Consider the following 17,905-nt stretch of genomic DNA (forward strand, 5'->3'; position numbering starts at 1 on the left):
CCTTCGCATCATCCGTGAAGAGAACACCTCTCCAACGTGCCAAACGCCAGCGAATGTGAGCATTGCCCACTCAAGTCGGTTACGACGACAAACTGGAGTCAGGTCGAGACCCCGATGAGGACGACGAGCATGCAGATGAGCTTCTTTGAGACGGTTTCTGACAGTTTGTGCAGAAATTCTTTGGTTATGCAAACCGATTGTTTCAGCAGCTGTCCGAGTGGCTGGTCTCAGACGATCTTGGAGGTGAACATGCTGGATGTGGAGGTCCTGGGCTGGTGTGGTTACACGTGGTATGCGGTTGTGAGGCTGGTTGGATGTACTGCCAAATTCTCTGAAACGACTTTGGAGACGGCTTATGGTAGAGACATGAACATTCAATACACGAGCAACAGCTCTGGTTGACATTCCTGCTGTCAGCATGCCAACTGCACGCTCCCTCAAATCTTGCGACATCTGTGGCATTGTGCTGTGTGATAAAACTGCACCTTTCAGAGTGGCCTTTTATTGTGGGCAGTCTAAGGCACACCTGTGCACTAATCATGGTGTCTAATCAGCATCTTGGTATGGCACACCTGTGAGGTGGGATGGATTATCTCAGCAAAGGAGAAGTGCTCACTATCACAGATTTAGACTGGTTTGTGAACAATATTTGAGGGAAATGGTGATATTGTGTATGTGGAAAAAGTTTTAGATCTTTGAGTTCATCTCATACAAAATGGGAGCAAAACCAAAAGTGTTGCGTTTATATTTTTGTTGAGTGTATATATATATATATATATATATATATATATATATATATATATATATATATATATGAGAGAGAGCGAGAGGAATTCAGATGCAAAACTATAAGTACATTTTTTAAAATTCTGAATAATGTATTTTAAAATGTGCATTTAAAAGAAAACACATTCCAGATTCCCATCAGCCAAATGAAAATGGGAAGTTCAAATTCTTTAATATTTTACACTCTGATAGTCAACTAAGCACCCATTGTGGACTTAGCAGGTTTTATACAGTATATAGCAGCAGACTTCAGTGGGCATGATGGCGAAGGAATAGAGATGATGAGGAGGTAATGGGTAGATGTGGCATCAAGGACAGGAATGTGGAAGGGCAGATCGTAGTTAATTTTGCAAAAAGGATGGAAATGGCTGTGGTGAATACCTACTTTAAGAAAAGGAGAGGAGCACAGAGTGACATAAGAGTGGAGGAAGGTATACACAGGTGGACTACATTCTTTGTAGGAGATCCAAGCTAAAACAAATTGGAGACTGTAAAGTAGTGGCAGGGGAGAGTGTAGCTAGACAGCATGGGATGGTGGTTTGTAGGATGACTTTAGAGGTGAAGAAGAGAGTGAAACCTCAACAAAGGATCAGATGGTGGAAGCTGAAGTAGGAAGACTGTTGTGTGAAATTTAGTGTGTAGGTGAGAGAGACACTGGATGGAGGGGAAGCAATGGTGGACAACTGGAAAAGTACTGTAGATGTGGTGAAAGAGACAGCTAGGACGGTACTGGGTGTGACATTTGGACATCTGAAGAAAGACTAAGACTTGGTGGTTGGAATGAAGTTGTCCAGGAAAGCATAACGATAAAGAGGTTGGCAAAACAAAATTGGGATAGTTGGAGAGATGAAGAAAGTAGACAGGAGTACAAGGAGATGCTGCATAAGGTGAAAAGATAAGTGGCAAGAGCTAAGGAAAAGACGTATAGCACACTGTACTAGAAGCTGAATAGCAAGTAACGAGAAATGGACTTGTACCAATTGGTGAGCTGCAGCATGTAGTTATGGGAAAGAGTAGTAGAAGCTAGGCTTAGAAAACAGTTGAAAATCTGTGAGTATCAATATGATTTCATGCCGAGAAAGAGCACTACAGATACAATGTTTAGTCTGAAAGTACTGTTGACGTATAGAGAAGGCCAGAAGGAGTTACATTGTGTGTTTGTGGATTTAGAGAAAGCTTATGGTGGGGTGCCAAGAGAAGAGTTGTGGTATTGCATGAGGGCATTTGGAGTGGCAGAGAAGTGTGTTAGGGCAGTGCAGGACATGTACAAGGACAGTGTGACAGCGGTGAGATGTGTAGTGGGAATGACAGATTCATTCAAGGTGGAGGTGGGATTACACCAAGGATCACCTCTGAGTCCCTTCTTGTTCACAATGGTGATGGACAGGTTGACAGATGAGATCAGACAGGAGTCTCCATGGACTATGAAGTTTGCAGATGATGTTGCGATCTGTCATGAGAGTAGAGAGCCAGGTTGAGTCTAGTCTGGAGAGGTGGAGATATGCTCTGGAGAGCAGGGGAATGAAAGTCTGTAGGAGTAAGACTGAGTACATGTATGTGAATAGGAGGGAGCCCAGTGGAATAGTGCAGTTACAAGGAGTAGAAAAGGTGAAAGTAGATGAGTTTGAATACTTACTTGGGGTCAACTGTCCAAAGTAATGCAGTGTGTGGTAGAGAGGTGAAGAAGAGAGTGCGGGCAGGGTGGAGTGGGCGGAGAAAGGTGGCAGGAGTGATTTGTGACTGAAGAATGAAGAGTGAAGAGGAAAGTCTACAAGATAGTAGTGAGATCAGCCATTTGTACAGCTTAGAAACAGTGGCATTAACAAAAAGACAGGAAGCAGAGCTGGAGGTGGCAGAGCTGAAGATGTTGCGATTGTCTTTGAGAGTGATGAGAATGGACAAGATTAGGAATGAGGAGGCAGGAGGAGAAGAGGGAGGTCAAAGAGGTTTATGGATGTGCTGAGGGAGGACATGGAGGTGGTTGGTGTGACAGAGGAAGATACAGAGAACAGGGTGAGGTGGAAACAATTGATCTGCTGTGGCTGTTATATATCAGATGGATGGACAGACAGACACACACCCACACACACATATTTTATCACTGCCCGTACCTGTGAAAACTGAAATACTAATTACAAGGAGGATGGAGGTAAACAGATCTGATTTCAGTTTAAAAGTACATTTCACTGAAATTCTGTATTTAAGCAATCCCACTGATATACACACACACACACACACACACACACACACACACACACACACACACACACAAGTTTCTCGACTCAAAATCAGGAAAAACACTGAAGTTGTCCTTAGATATGAGCGGTCCGATAACAGTAAGAGAGGGGACCTGGCAGAACCCGATAGCGGCAGCTCCACATCTTAGCCCATCCTCCCTGTGATAGCTCCACGTTACGTGCTGGCTCTCCGCTTTGTCGTCAGAGCACCCCCAGCCTCCCACCCGCACACAACTCCTCTCTGCTCTGCACCAGAAAGGAGCATCCGTTGCTCTCCGCCCTCCGTCTCTCTCGAATTCTTGCTCTCCCTCTCTTTCTCTCTGTCAGTTGGTGTGTCCTCAGAATGAGGGTAGCAGCAGCAGGAGGAGATCGAGCCACATTCACTGCGGCAGTCAGGACAGGCTGTCCTTCATCCATGCACCCTCTACCGCTGCATTCACCCCTGCCCTGAGAACGCAGTGCTCATCCTTGTGTTCTGTCTCTGCCTCTCTCATCTGCTCCCTCACCTCTTTATTCATCTGCCCCCCCCTTCTGTCTCTGTAGCAGTGATGGAGAAGACCACCATGTAGAGACAGAGAGGCAGCAGAGGCTAAACCAAAACAGCAGCAATGGGAAGCCACACATGGAGCGTGTCTGGACTGCAGCCGTGGTGAGCCTGAGACCAACGGGACTTGAAGGCACCATCCTCCACCCTCCTCAGGACCTGACCACTGGGGCTGTCCGACGCTCACCTGGATGCTCGCCACTGGTTTTCCACCGTCTCTCCTCTCCTTGTTCTCTCCTGCTCTTTCCTCTCTTCTTATGTTTCTTCTGTTTGATTTTTTTTTTCTTTTTTGGTGTGCTGATATCTGACAGTCTCTCCTGAATCAGAGAAGCTGCTTCTCATTTTTTTATTGAGCCCTTGGATTTTTTCCCCCCTTATTAATCCCCTCTATAAGTGGCAAATTTTTTTTCTCCTTTTCCCCTCCTCTGCGGTTGCCTTCTTGAGTCCTGTCTTGGATTTTTTTTCCTCCCCCTTGGGATGAGATTGAGCTCATCTCTCTGTTGTAGAAGCTTTTTATTTTTTTGACTGATCTCTAAGCAATAACGAACACTTATCTGACTGAGTCGACTAGTTGACATCATGGGGGACCTTTCCAACAGCGATTTTTACGCCAAGAACCAAAGAAACGAGGGGAACCATGCAGCTGGCTTTGGCTGCTCGGTCATGGATCTGCGCTTGTTGATGGAGCTGCGTGGCACGGAGGCGGTGGTCAAGATCCAGGAGGACTACGGGGGCACAGAGGGACTGTGCAAACGACTGAAAACCTCACCCACAGAAGGTAAGTCTCTCCTTGGCTGTATTCGTCTGCACGCTTGCACAGGTGCGAGAGCACAGAAACTCATCTCGTGGAATGTTTCCAGTAATGTCCAAGCAAGTGCATTTGAATTTGACGATTACTCCCGATAGCTGATTTATGGGTGAGTCAGGCACCTGGAGAAATGCGTAAGCGCAGCGTCAGAATAGCAGACGGAGGGGAGGGAGTCCCGTTTGAAGGCACTAATGAAAATTCTCACAGCCAGCCTGTGCCAGACCTGTTTGGTATGCATTGAAATCTCCCTAGAGTCCTCCCCCACCCCAAGAAACACACACAGACACACTCCCTCCCCCCCGAAGCCCCCACCTTCCTTTGTCATTTTCCCACTCTGTCATCCAATCAAAGGTAGCGTTTTGAAGATGCAGGACTCTGCGGCAACACAGTAGATGGTTAAGCCACATGGGTTTGCTGTGGCAGACAGCCCAGGACACCAAAAATCCCATTTTAAGCATTTTAAATATTATATTTGCTGCTGATATGCAAATAATCTGGTTGCACTGTTTCTTGTTTTATTGAAATGGGTTACATTTAATTGATTAAAATAGAATATAGAGGATTGCATAACGGCACAGCATTTGGTGGTGCCCGGACAAGTACTGCAGTATCTCATGGCTTTGCTGTAATATTACCCAGAATCACTCAACGCATACTCAACATTATGTTTGCATTAGTGTAGAATTTTTCTGCTGCACATATAAAAATGTGAAGGAGTATAAAAATAGGCATTCTGTCACTTACATCTAAGTATTGAATATTTAAAACAGTGTTAAAATCGTCCCCCCTCCTGTGACGTTGGAATGATTAATCAGTAATAATGCAGCAGGTTACCGTGACATCACTGGTAACCTGTCCACGTATAGGCTAAGAGTCGCCCAGGATTGTGATTTCTGGTCGTTTCATCCAATAGCGGCACTTCTAGGTCAACGTTGGAGTAATACCTGCCACAAAGCAGTGCAAAAAAAACATTTAATATATTCAGAATAGTTCCTTAATCATGCTGATGTACACTGAGATAATAGGTAGAAGTCACACTGGTCATATTACAGGAGTGGAGCAATGTCTGCAGCGGGAGTGAAATGAAATTGAATTTGTACCAGAAGTACAATTTTCATAATTCATACAAAATTATGTTGTCAATTTGTCATTCTCATGAGCTTCCTGATTAGATACATGAACGTTTCATTTTATTAGTGTTCAAACCACAAACGCTGATGTACAGCTTGCACAAATCGTACTCAAAGTAAAATTAAGCTCATTAAATACACTCAAAAAAAGCACAAGTAATAATATTATTTCTTCATGTAATGTGCATACTTACATTTCTTTAACCTAATATTTCACCAGTGGTAATATTCATTATCATCCAGCAGTCAGTACATTCTGTGCCTAATGAGTTTAACAGTATTATGTAATGGAAAAATGTATATTACATTAACATCTACATTAGATTGGACTTTCAAGGGGTTGAGCCACAATTAAATGAGGTAAGTGAATGAAAACATAAAAATTCCAATTTGGAATACTGAATAGAACAAAATTAGAGTTCCTTCTTATTGTTGCTGTGTTCAAAGGGTAAAAGAGTAACAATTAGAAGGGAATTCAGTAGAGTGTGCACCTCTGCCAAGTTCCACCAGCATATCTAGAAAATACTATGTTAAAAGTTCAAATACTTTGTATCAAGTACAATTTCTTCTTTTGGCAGTAGCAGAACCACAGTGGGATTTGGGTCAAGTTTTACTGAGGATGCCCGATGAAATTCTTGTGAAGTTAAAGAAGGTGATTCCCCCCACCGTAACTACCTTCATTTCGTTATCCAGTCCTGTCCAATTTCAAGTGTTCGTTCCTGGCCCAGGTCCCACCTCTCCAAGAGATTTCATGAAAGTTTTGTTCAGTTGGATTTTCAATATTACAAAAACAGAGTTAATCCAACAGTCATGAAAGAAAGCACAGCGTCAGAAGCACGATGCTAGCTAAACAAATGAATAAAACGGGTATGCAAATGAACTCTTTGTGAATTGTTGATGATGTAATAATATATGGTTCTGTGTAAATTTAGCATTTGATCAAGTTTGTCCAAAACTGAACCAGTTTATCCTAAACTAACACACAACCCTTCCACCATGTTTAATCTATATTGGCTCCAATCCAGTTCAATTCATTTTTATAGGGCCAAATCCCAATATAAGTCACCCCAAAGTGCTTCACAAGGGTTTGAGCAAATCTTACCAACCCCCTGAGCAGTGGTTAAAGAAAAAGTCCCTGCAGACCGTTTAACAGTGATAACCTTGACTTTAAATTGTCAGTCATCCATGGTCATGTGACTAATAGTAAAGTGATCAGACTTCATAGTATATATATATATATATATACTCAACAAAAATATAAACGCAACACTTTTGGTTTTGCTCCCATTTTGTATGAGATTAACTCAACGATCTAAAACTTTTTCCACATACACAATATCACCATTTCCCTCAAATACTGTGCACAAACCAGTTTAAATCTGTGATAGTGAGCACTTCTCCTTTGCTGAGATAATCCATCCCACCTCACAGGTGTGCCATATCAAGATGCTGATTAGACACCATGATTAGTGCACAGGTGTGCCTTAGACTGCCCACAATAAAAGGCCACTCTGAAAGGTGCAGTTTTGGTTTATTGGGGGGGGGATACCAGTCAGTATCTGGTGTGACCACCATTTGCCTCATGCAGTGCAACACATCTCCTTCGCATCATCCGTGAAGAGAACACCTCTCCAACGTGCCAAACGGCAGCGAATGCGAGCATTTGCCCACTCAAATCGGTTACGACGACGAACTGGAGTCAGGTCAAGACCCCGATGAGGACGACGAGCATGCAGATGAGCTTCCCTGAGACAGTTTCTGACAGTTTGTGCAGAAATTCTTTGGTTATGCAAACCGATTGTTCCAGCAGCTGTCCGAGTGGCTGGTCTCAGACGATCTTGGAGGTGAACATGCTGGATGTGGAGGTCCTGGGCTGGTGTGGTTACACGTGGTCTGCGGTTGTGAGGCTGGTTGGATGTACTGCCAAATTCTCTGAAACGCCTTTGGAGACGGCTTATGGTAGAGAAATGAACATTCAATACACGAGCAACAGTTCTGGTTGACATTCCTGCTGTCAGCATGCCAATTGCACGCTCCTTCAAATCTTGCGACATCTGTGGCATTGTGCTGTGTGATAAAACTGCACCTTTCAGAGTGGCCTTTTATTGTGGGCAGTCTAAGGCACATCTGTGCACTAATTATGGTGTCTAATCAGCATCTTGATATGGCACACCTGTGAGGTGGGATGGATTATCTCAGCAAAGGAGAAGTGCTCACTATCACAGATTTAGACTGGTTTGTGAACAATATTGAGAGAAATGGTGATATTGTGTATGTGGAAAAAGTTTTAGATCTTTGAGTTCATCTCATACAAAATGGGAGCAAAACCAAAAGTGTTGCGTTTATATTTTTGTTGAGTATATATATATGGGGGGCTATGTTTCCAGTACTGGGGAGTAAAACATTTATGATACCGATACCAATACGTCTGCCGATATATACATAACGAAGAGAAATGATTCTTATATATAATTTCTTTATCAAACCCTTATGACAAAGAAATGTAATTGAGACTTGATGTTTTACATTTTAAACATAAACTTTATTATAAATAACTATAAATATAACCAACTAACCAACACGCATCATGCTGCTTTCACTCCGATTTTCATAAAATAAACTAATCAATTTTAGCCCCACCTAGTTGTTGGCATAGCGACCTCTTGTTGCTGCAAAACAGCCACTCTGACTGAAAATGAATGACAGCTGGTCCCTCTGCCTTTGTTTCTGACAGCTAATGTGACCAAGGGGTGATGATGGTCCTAACCATGCTTGACAGCATTGTAAACAATGTTGTTCATGCGCACTCTGCTGGATAAAATACATAATGACACATTGATATATCGGTCAGTCTCAATTTGCTGTCTTGTCCACACAGAAACTGAACTTTTCTGTCATTTTCAAAAAGTGTTTTGTAAATGTGACACAGTTTTAAAAAAATAGCTGCATACACACAAAACTACTGAAAATGACTGAAAACACTGTAGTATATATGCCAGACCTGTATGTGGCACCGTAACACTCCCACAAAAAAATGTAGATGATGATGTGGAGCATGCGAACTTCTGCTTGGAGTTACACTGGATTATAAGTGAACTAAAGTACAAGAGAATGTTGACTAGGAATCATGTCAATCCAAATATGCTGATATAATGGATGCATTTCAGGCACAGTATCCGAGACACCTGACAGAGAAAAACATGATGTCTTGCGGCTGAGGATAGAAAAGTGGGATTATGGCATCATTGTTTCACAAAAGTTGTCTTGGTTGTACACATGAAAATGTAAAGTTGGCATTTTGAGATTTATTCATTCTCTGATCCATTTTCAAAAAGCAATATTTTCAGGCTCTGAAAACACCGGCTTCATGTAGACAGAATCCTGATATGATACAAAACATTTGTGGATACTCCTAGACTCATCTCCATGTGGATAGGCCCTAATAATACTCACAGTATGCACTGAAAAAAAATGCTACTTTGGATCAACTTAAAAAAATTGATGTAATTTGTTACAGCTAATGTTTTAGTTTCTCACAGTGTATATTTATGATTTTGTAAAGTGATTCCAGCAGATTTAAACTGGAAACCACAATTTTCCATTAGACCAATGTAAATAAGTACTTTGAATGAAGTGCACTGTGTTTCACTTTTTTCAGTGTGTGTATATTGGTCCAGTTCCTTAAACAAGCCTGATGAAGATGCTCAATGCATTTTACAGTGATGCCTCACATTAACACTGTCAAGGTGCTGTCATGCAAGGTAGCCCAACTGGACATTGGGAGCAATTTGGGTATTAAGGGTCTCGCTCAAGGCCGCCTTAATTTTCCTGTCTTTTGGAGAAATTGAAGTGAGGGTGCTTTGGTCAGAAGCATGCTTCACTGAAGTCCAAAGCAGTGGGCCCACAATTTTCACTTTGGCCTGTAACCTTGACTTTCAACTTATTTTTTCCTCCAAAATCAAATTGTTTTTGATCTTTATTTGGTCCAAATTGGATTAAAACTAAGTTATACTGTTAGTGCGCTCTCTCTCTCTCTCTCTCACACACACACACATATATTGACGTACTGGTTAAACATCAACACCCAACATGTCCTAATGCAACACGTGAGTGCAACAAAAGTGAACATACGAGGGCTGTCAATAAAGTAACGGTCCTTTTTATTTTTTTCAAAAACTATATGGATTTCATTCATATGTTTTTACGTCAGACATGCTTGAACCCTCGTGCGCATGCGTGAGTTTTTCCACGCCTGTCGGTGACGTCATTCGCCTGTGAGCACTCCTTGTGGGAGGAGTCGTCCAGCCCCTCGTCGGAATTCCTTTGTCTAAGAAGTTGCTGAGAGACTGGCGCTTTGTTTGATCAAAATTTTTTCTAAGCCTGTGAGACACATCGAAGTGGACACGGTTCGAAAAATTAAGCTGGTTTTCAGTGAAAATTTTAACGGCTGATGAGAGATTTTGAGATGATTCTGTCGCTTTAAGGACTTCCCACGGTGCGAGACGTCGCTCAGCGCTCTCAGCCGCCGTCGTCAGCCTGTTCAAGCTGAAAACCTCCACATTTCAGGTTCTATTGATCCAGGATGTCGTGAGAGAACAGAGAAGTTTCAGAAGAAGTCGGTTTCAGCATTTTATCTGTATATTCCACTGTTAAAGGAGATTTTTTTAATGAAAGACGTGTGGACGGGTCCGCGCGACGCTCCGCCACAGGAAAAACACCTCTGTTGAAAGCCTTAAGGACAAGTTGGAACATGTCCTGCTGTTAAACAATTTCTCATATACTCACTCCACTGAAAGCCGTCAAAAGCCGCCTGGATTTTACAAATGGTTATCAACACGGAGGTGTTTTTCCTGTGCCGCCGCACCGCGTCGGCTGCGTCCCGACGCACGGACCCGTCCGCACGTCTTTCATTAAAAAAATCTCCTTTAACAGTGGAATATCCGGATAAAATGCTGAAAACCGACTTCTTCTGAAACTTCTCTGTTCTCTCACGACGTCCTGGATCAATAGAGCCTGAAATGTGGAGGTTTTCAGCTTGAACAGGCTGACGACGGCGGCTGAGAGCGCTGAGCGACGTCTCGCACCGTGGGAAGTCCTTAAAGCGACAGTATCACCTCAAAATCTCTCATCAGCCATTAAAATTTTCACTGAAAACCAGCTTAATTTTTCGAACCGTGTCCACTTCGATGTGTCTCACAGGTTTAGAAAAAATTTTGATCAAACAACGCGCCAGTCTCTCAGCAACTTCTCAGACAAAGGAATTCCGACGAGGGGCTGGACGACTCCTCCCACAAGGAGTGCTCACAGGCGAATGACGTCACCGACAGGCGTGGAAAAACTCACGCATGCGCACGAGGGTTCAAGCATGTCTGACGTAAAAACATATGAATGAAATCCATATAGTTTTTGAAAAAAATAAAAAGGACCGTTGCTTTGACAGACCTCGTATGTTTTTAAAAAAGCCATTAAATGTTCGTATGTAAATATCTGCTCCATCGACTGAATTACTGCAATTGCTCCAGCCTCAAATGCTCACACCATTCATTTCTGTTATAATGAATGTGGCATTTAATACCTATAGAACAATTTATTACAGATAAATGAGATGATCCTATTTTATACACAGTGAAAATTATCATTGGGGGTTCACATTCATTTAACAAATTGCCGTGTTTTGATGAAGATCTTGGCCTACTGCTAAACAGCCGGCAAGTTTCCTCTGGCATCCATGTTACAAACATTAATTCTGCTAATGAATTATTTCCTCTCTGACTTTGAGCACAAAGTAAGTGGAAAGTGAATAATGTTATCTGGTGCTATTTGCATCCCAGACTAATCCCAGGTGTTTACTGTACACAAGTATTTATGTTGTTTTGGTCCTCCAAGAGCGCTGTGTGGTGTCTCCACAGCGTACCTCAGAAAATGATATTTTTAACAATCCTCTAAGGTATTCGCTATTGCTTACTGTACTGCGTCTAATGTGTGTATGTCCCAAGGGCCTTGGCTTAATGGTAAGTGGCCCTCTGCATGGTTGACCTATTAGCCCGATATACCGTTGCCTCTACCAGCCAGATCACATGCTGCTATCAGCACATAAGTGACTATAGCCAATAGACGTTACTGTCAGCAGAACTGCATAGGCTCTGCGGGAAAGAGTACAGAAATTGTTCCATTTTGACACACAGGACAACTGCTGCAAGATTTTTAAAAAGGTCATTGTCAAAATGCTCAAATAGTGGACACACAGCCAGACATTTCAGATTCAGATGACTATTAAATTACTAATTTGTTCTTCTTCATTCTTATTTATGCAATAATGAATCATTTATTTGTGTATGTAGCAACATCTTCTCCAAAGCCAAGATTTATAAAATACTGCAGCAGCTGCCATGTTCAATAAGCATACACAGAGCAGCTATTAAAAAGCTAATACAGGAGAGCACTTTAGTGTATAATAGCCATAGCGTGCATAGTAGGTGGGAGTACACTATACAGCGGGCAGGTACACCCCCTTTAATATACCACTTAAATATCAAATGATTCAAAATTGTATCACCTCTCAGTAATTGCACACACAATCATAGCGTTTAGTTTTTGAACAATCAAAAAACAAATACTTTAAAAAGACTATCTTGAAAATAGACTCCAAAGTAGGGGCTCAGTGCAACACAACAGGAATACATACCTTTTACTTCTACACTCAGTTTTATACCGTTTTTGTTGTTGTTGTTGTAGTCCAGAGTTGGGATGGACTCACCGTCAAGTCATTCTCAAGTCATTAATCTGACATTGTTAGTTATGATCGTTAGATATCGTTCTTCCAGAGTGACTTCAGTTGTTAAATATGTCAGTTGATGCAAATCTAAACCACACATTTAATAATTCATTAGTGCACTACAGCGGCTGAAATGTAAATCTATTTGTGGTGGACATGAGTGATTATCAGGGTCCTAGCCATGGTGGGCAGGCACCAGGCGGCTGCGGCTGGTACTACAAATTTCCACCCGGCTCTCGGGTTCAAATTGGCTGTGCCACCCAGCACAGAATTTCTGAAGAATGAAGTGAAATGTTGCTGAAAATGTACCAATTTGATCATATTTCAAGCTAATTGTCATAGTTTTGCCATTTTAAACCAATAATTAAAGTAATGAGAAATATATTTCTCATTTTCGTTGTATCAAATCGCAAACAGCACAGGTCAGAGGGTCAGCATGTTCTGTGGCCACAGTGAACAGCAGCAGCTGTAAACAGCATCTCTGCTGTGCTCTGAACTGAAGGAAAAAAATCTCTGCCATGAAAATTGCACATTAAATAATCCAGGGCCGCTTCTGTATCTGATGATACATTCAGAAATTTTCTGTTTATTTTACAGTTGAAAGGCTTTGTATTTCCAAAAAGCTCTGCATTTGAGAGAGAGAGAGAGAGAGAGAGAGAGAGGTGAAAAACTGATTCACAAAGTTTTTCATTTAAAAGAGCAGGTTTGACAAATTAGTCCAGGTTCAGCTCTTTCTCAAACAAGGCAATTAGGTGTTATATATTGTTTAAAAAGAAAACGTAATGCAATCCCACTCAAATTGTTGAACTCCCCCCCCCCCCCCCCCCCCCCCCCAAAAAAAAACCCCAAAACAAAACAGGATGACAGAAAAACTGCTTGCTTCACTGGATTAAAATCTGTGTGGCATTTTTGAAGAACAGAGTAAATGCTATTCCCATTAAATAATGTTTTTAACATTTTAAAAATTATTTTATTTATTAACTTAGACCTTGACAGAAACATACAAAAAAGAACTTTGATCTTATAAATATTACAGCATAAATATAATTTTTTGTTTATTATTCTTGCTTTCAGTGCATCTAAAACCACCCAAAATGAGTTAAAATAAGGCTTGCCAAGAATGTTTTAGTGGTATAAAACCATATAGCTTTGGGGGACAACTGATCCAGGGGCCCGCGGGCCCCCAAAGCTATGAGCCACGATCACATAATTTACCGGGTACTAAAATGGTCCTAGCTAGAACCCTGGTGAGTCATTATCTTTTTGACATTTAAGGTCCTGCCTGCTCTACTGGTGTGAAGCAAATACAAATCTGTGCAAATCCTTCTGGTGACCGATGATATGAATGCACCAGGTCTCACACCTCATTTTAAGACCAACATACCCACGAGTGCAAATGGTATCATGTTTGTAGAGGACGCGAGTGCTGGGTGTCAAAATGATAACAGAAAAAAAGAAAAACAAACAAAGGAGAGACTACAATGAGTTCAAGACAGTAAAGCTCCAGGAGCTCCATCTTACACCTGTTACAGCCTCAAATTGACTTGTAGATAACTGGTTCCCCGATGCTGTTCCCCATAGACCCCCTGACTGTTGCATTTTTTCATCTCTCCCTGCTCTGCCAAAAATCCATTGGCTCCTTCAGGTGTTTATAAGCTCTTAATTGGCTGAGCAAGCCTCAGTGAGCTAATTGGCATTATGCAGAGCAGGGTATGGGGTCCGTGAGGACCAGGTTGGAGAGCCAGTGATGTAGATGTCTTTCTCTGGTAGAAGTGACACCCCACTGGTTATGGGTGATTTCACTGTGACCAGAGGCAGTCACAGGGCCGCAAAGACATCATTAGTCCTCATGGATCTGATAATTATGGTGAAAATGGCTCAGTGCTCCTCGACTTTGAGTTGATGGATCCTGGTTTCAAAGCATATCTTTATTACATCCACCAACGAAGTTGCGTTTTCGCCCCTGTTTGTTTGATTGTTTATGAACAGTCTGGAACCACAATTTTTCATATATCATAATGAAATTTTTACAGAGGATTCATATTCTGATAGGCAACAACTGATTAAATTTTCAAGGTCATTGGTCAAAGTTGGTCAACACTGAACAAATTTTCAAAAATTCATAACTGTCAAAAAACATCAAACTTCTTTCATATGTGTGGGCATTATGTAGGATGGTATTCTTTATTGACTGACACTTATTGATCCAGATTACAGATTTTGTGGCCATTTAAATTTAACATGGAAAACCCCATTTAATGTATATTTTACATTATATCTTAATCAAACATGCCCCAATCACTCTCTAATTTGAAAGTGAGGTACAGACTGGCACTCACTGAAAAGTTTGATCCGGATTGTGGATTTTGTGGACATTTGAATTTGATATTGAAAAGGCTATTTAGTATATTTTTTATATCTCAGTCAAAAGTGCCTCAATCACTTTGATTTTTCTGTTATGGATTCACCTACACCACCAGAAGTGGATGGATGTTCCAGTTTTATGCCTGTTTGTCTATCTTCCAGGTATCAGTCGGAAACCAAGTGTCAAAAAGCAAACAAACTGTGCATAGCAGAGATAACCAATGTTCTGTGAAAAGTATCTGAAAAAGAATAAGGAAACTGAAAAAGTTGAAAAAGAAAATCTTCCATCTACTGTTGCATGGCCTATGTGCACATCTAACACACAAATCAAACTTATAATTGTCTATAACAATGATTCCAAAAGTGTGGTCTGTGGTCCCCTCATATGCCCTGAAGGTACTGCAGGTCATCCATGAGATATAGTTAAAAATAAATTTAAAAAGTATTTGGTTTTCAATCTTGTAATAAATTTAAAATTACCTAAAAAAAAAAGAAGAAAAAAAAGCCATAGCATTTATATTATGTGATATTCTTTGTTCATGTGACCAAGTTTAACACACACACACACACACACACACACACACACAGAAATCTGATTCATTCATTTTCTATACAGGCTAACTCCAGTCAAGGGTCACAGGGTGGAAGGGGGCTTTCCAAGTGGTCACAGGGTGTGAGGCGGGGTACACACTGGAACGAATGCCATCCTGTCGCAGGGCCACACATAGAAAGACAAACCCATTCAGACACACACATACACCTCCAGTCAATTTAGAGTCACCAGTTCACCTAACCTGCATGTGTTTGGATGTGGGAGGAAGTCGTAGCACCCGGAGAGGCCCCCCACAAACATGGAGAGAACATGTAAACTCCACACAGAAAAGAGGATGACCAGAGGATCCTCAGTTCAAAACCCAGCCAGACCAGAAAATCACTAAGGGTCCTTGGGCAAGGTCCTTAATTCCCTAGTTGCTCCCTGTGTGTCGTGAGCACCTTGCATGGCAGCACCCTGACATCAGTGTGTCCGCGTGAATGTGTGAATGTGAGGCATATTTGTAAAGCGCTTTGAGTTCCTGATGCAGATGGAAAAGCGCTATATAAATGTCTTATATAATTATCTTATCTTATTATCTAAGATAATTATCTTAGGGACCTCATAGTACCATATCACCCCAATAGAGCGCTTCGCTCTCAGACTGCAGGCTTACTTGGCGACAGTGGGAAGGAAAAACTCCCTTTTAACAGGAAGAAACCTCCAGCAGAACCAGGCTCAGGGAGGGGCAGTCTTCTGTTGGGACTGGTTGGGGCTGAGGGGAGAGAATCAGGAAAAAGACATGCTGTGGAAGAGAGCAGAGATCAATCACTAATGATTAAATGCAGAGTGGTGCATACAGAGCAAAAAGAGAAAGAAACACTCAGTGCATCATGGGAACCCCCCAGCAGTCTAAGTCTATAGCAGCATAACTAAGGAATGGTTCAGGGTCACCTGATCCAGCCCTAACTATAAGCTTTAGCAAAAAGGAAAGTTTTAAGCCTAATCTTAAAAGTAGAGAGGGTGTCTGTCTCCCTGATCTGAATTGGGAGCTGGTTCCAGAGGAGAGGAGCCTGAAAGCTGAAGGCTCTGCCTCCCATTCTACTCTTAAAAACCCTAGGAACTACAAGTAAGCCTGCAGTCTGAGAACGAAGCGCTCTATTGGGGTGATATGGTACTATGAGGTCCCTAAGATAAGATGGGACCTGATTATTCAAAACCTTATAAGTAGAAGAATTTTAAATTCTATTCTAGAATTAACAGGAAGCCAATGAGGAGAGGCCAATATGGGTGAAATATGCTCTCCTTCTAGTCCCCATCAGTACTTTAGCTGCAGCATTTTGAATTAACTGAAGGTTTTTCAGGGAACTTTTAGGACAACCTGATAATAATGAATTACAATAGTCCAGCCTAGAGGAAATAAATGCATGAATTAGATTTTCAGCATCACTCTGAGACAAGACCTTTCTAATTTTAGAGATATTGCGTAAATGCAAAAAACCAGTCCTACATATTTGTTTAATATGCGCTTTGAATGACATATCCTGATCAAAAATGACTCCAAGATTTCTCACAGTATTACTAGAGGTCAGGGTAATGCCATCCAGAGTAAGGATCTGGTTAGACACCATGTTTCTAAGATTTGTGGGGCCAAGTACAATAACTTCAGTTTTATCGTAACAATGAAAATTTAAGCAATGCCTAGCACAGAACCTTGTGGAACTCCATAATTAACCTTAGTCTGTGAAGACGATTCCCCATTTACATGAACAAATTGTAATCTATTAGATAAATATGATTCAAACCACCGCAGCGCAGTGCCTTTAATACCTATGGCATGCTCTAATCTCTGTAATAAAATTTTATGGTCAACAGTATCAAAAGCAGCACTGAGGTCTAACAGGACAAGGGCAGAGATGAGTCCACTATCTGAGGCCATAAGATCATTTGTAACCTTCACTAATGCTGTTTCTGTACTATGATGAATTCTAAAACCTGACTGAAACTCTTCAAATAGACCATTCCTCTGCAGATGATCAGTTAGCTGTTTTACAACTACCCTTTCAAGAATTTTGAGAGAAAAGGAAGGTTGGAGATTGGCCTATAATTAGTATAATTAGCTAAGATAGCTGGGTCAAGTGATGGCTTTTTAAGTAATGGTTTAATTACTGCCACCTTAAAAGCCTGTGGTACATAGCCAACTAATAAAGATAGATTGATCATATTTAAGATCGAAGCATTAATTAATGGTAGGGCTTCCTTGAGCAGCCTGGTAGGAATGGGGTCTAATAGACATGTTGATGGTTTGGAGGAAGTAACTAATGAAAATAACTCAGACAGAACAATCGGAGAGAAAGAGTCTAACCAAATACCAGCATTACTGAAAGCAGCCAAAGATAACGATATGTCTTTGGGCTGGTTATGAGTAATTTTTTCTGTAATAGTTAAAATTTTATTAGCAAAGAAAGTCATGAAGTCATTACTAGTTAAAGTTAAAGTGGATATGACACTTAAAGACAACATAGTCTTATTACATGTAACAAAGGTTATATAATTCGGTCAACCTAAACGTTTTAGGAACGTGTACGCAGTTCTCCCGTTATATATAACATTTGAACGTCCCGCTACTGAAAAATGTGCACGCCCCGTGATCAGCTTCCCGCTGAGCACCAAGCCTAAAATACGTCACTACGTGTAGACCGTATCGGCTTGCACACCTGGCGGCCATT

General features: G+C 41.4%; 1 protein-coding gene across 9 annotated transcripts in view; it reads left to right on the forward strand.

Annotated features, from left to right (window-relative positions):
* Positions 1 to 17,905, forward strand: part of atp2b2 (ATPase plasma membrane Ca2+ transporting 2) — a 488,858-nt gene that overhangs the window by 181,715 nt on the left and 289,238 nt on the right. For 5 of the 9 annotated variants that reach the window (XM_034166192.1, XM_034166187.1, XM_034166190.1 and 2 more), the window contains exon 1: positions 3,240 to 4,345. In XM_034166192.1, the coding sequence (XP_034022083.1) occupies positions 4,147 to 4,345 (199 nt within the window). In that variant the 5' untranslated portion in view covers positions 3,240 to 4,146. Of the gene's footprint in view, positions 1 to 3,239; positions 4,346 to 17,905 lie in introns of those variants that run through there. The other 4 variants (XM_034166186.1, XM_034166189.1, XM_034166183.1 and 1 more) reach the window with 3 other exon arrangements.

Source organism: Thalassophryne amazonica, chromosome 3, assembly GCF_902500255.1.
Source record: "Thalassophryne amazonica chromosome 3, fThaAma1.1, whole genome shotgun sequence".
Classification (NCBI taxonomy): domain Eukaryota; kingdom Metazoa; phylum Chordata; class Actinopteri; order Batrachoidiformes; family Batrachoididae; genus Thalassophryne; species Thalassophryne amazonica.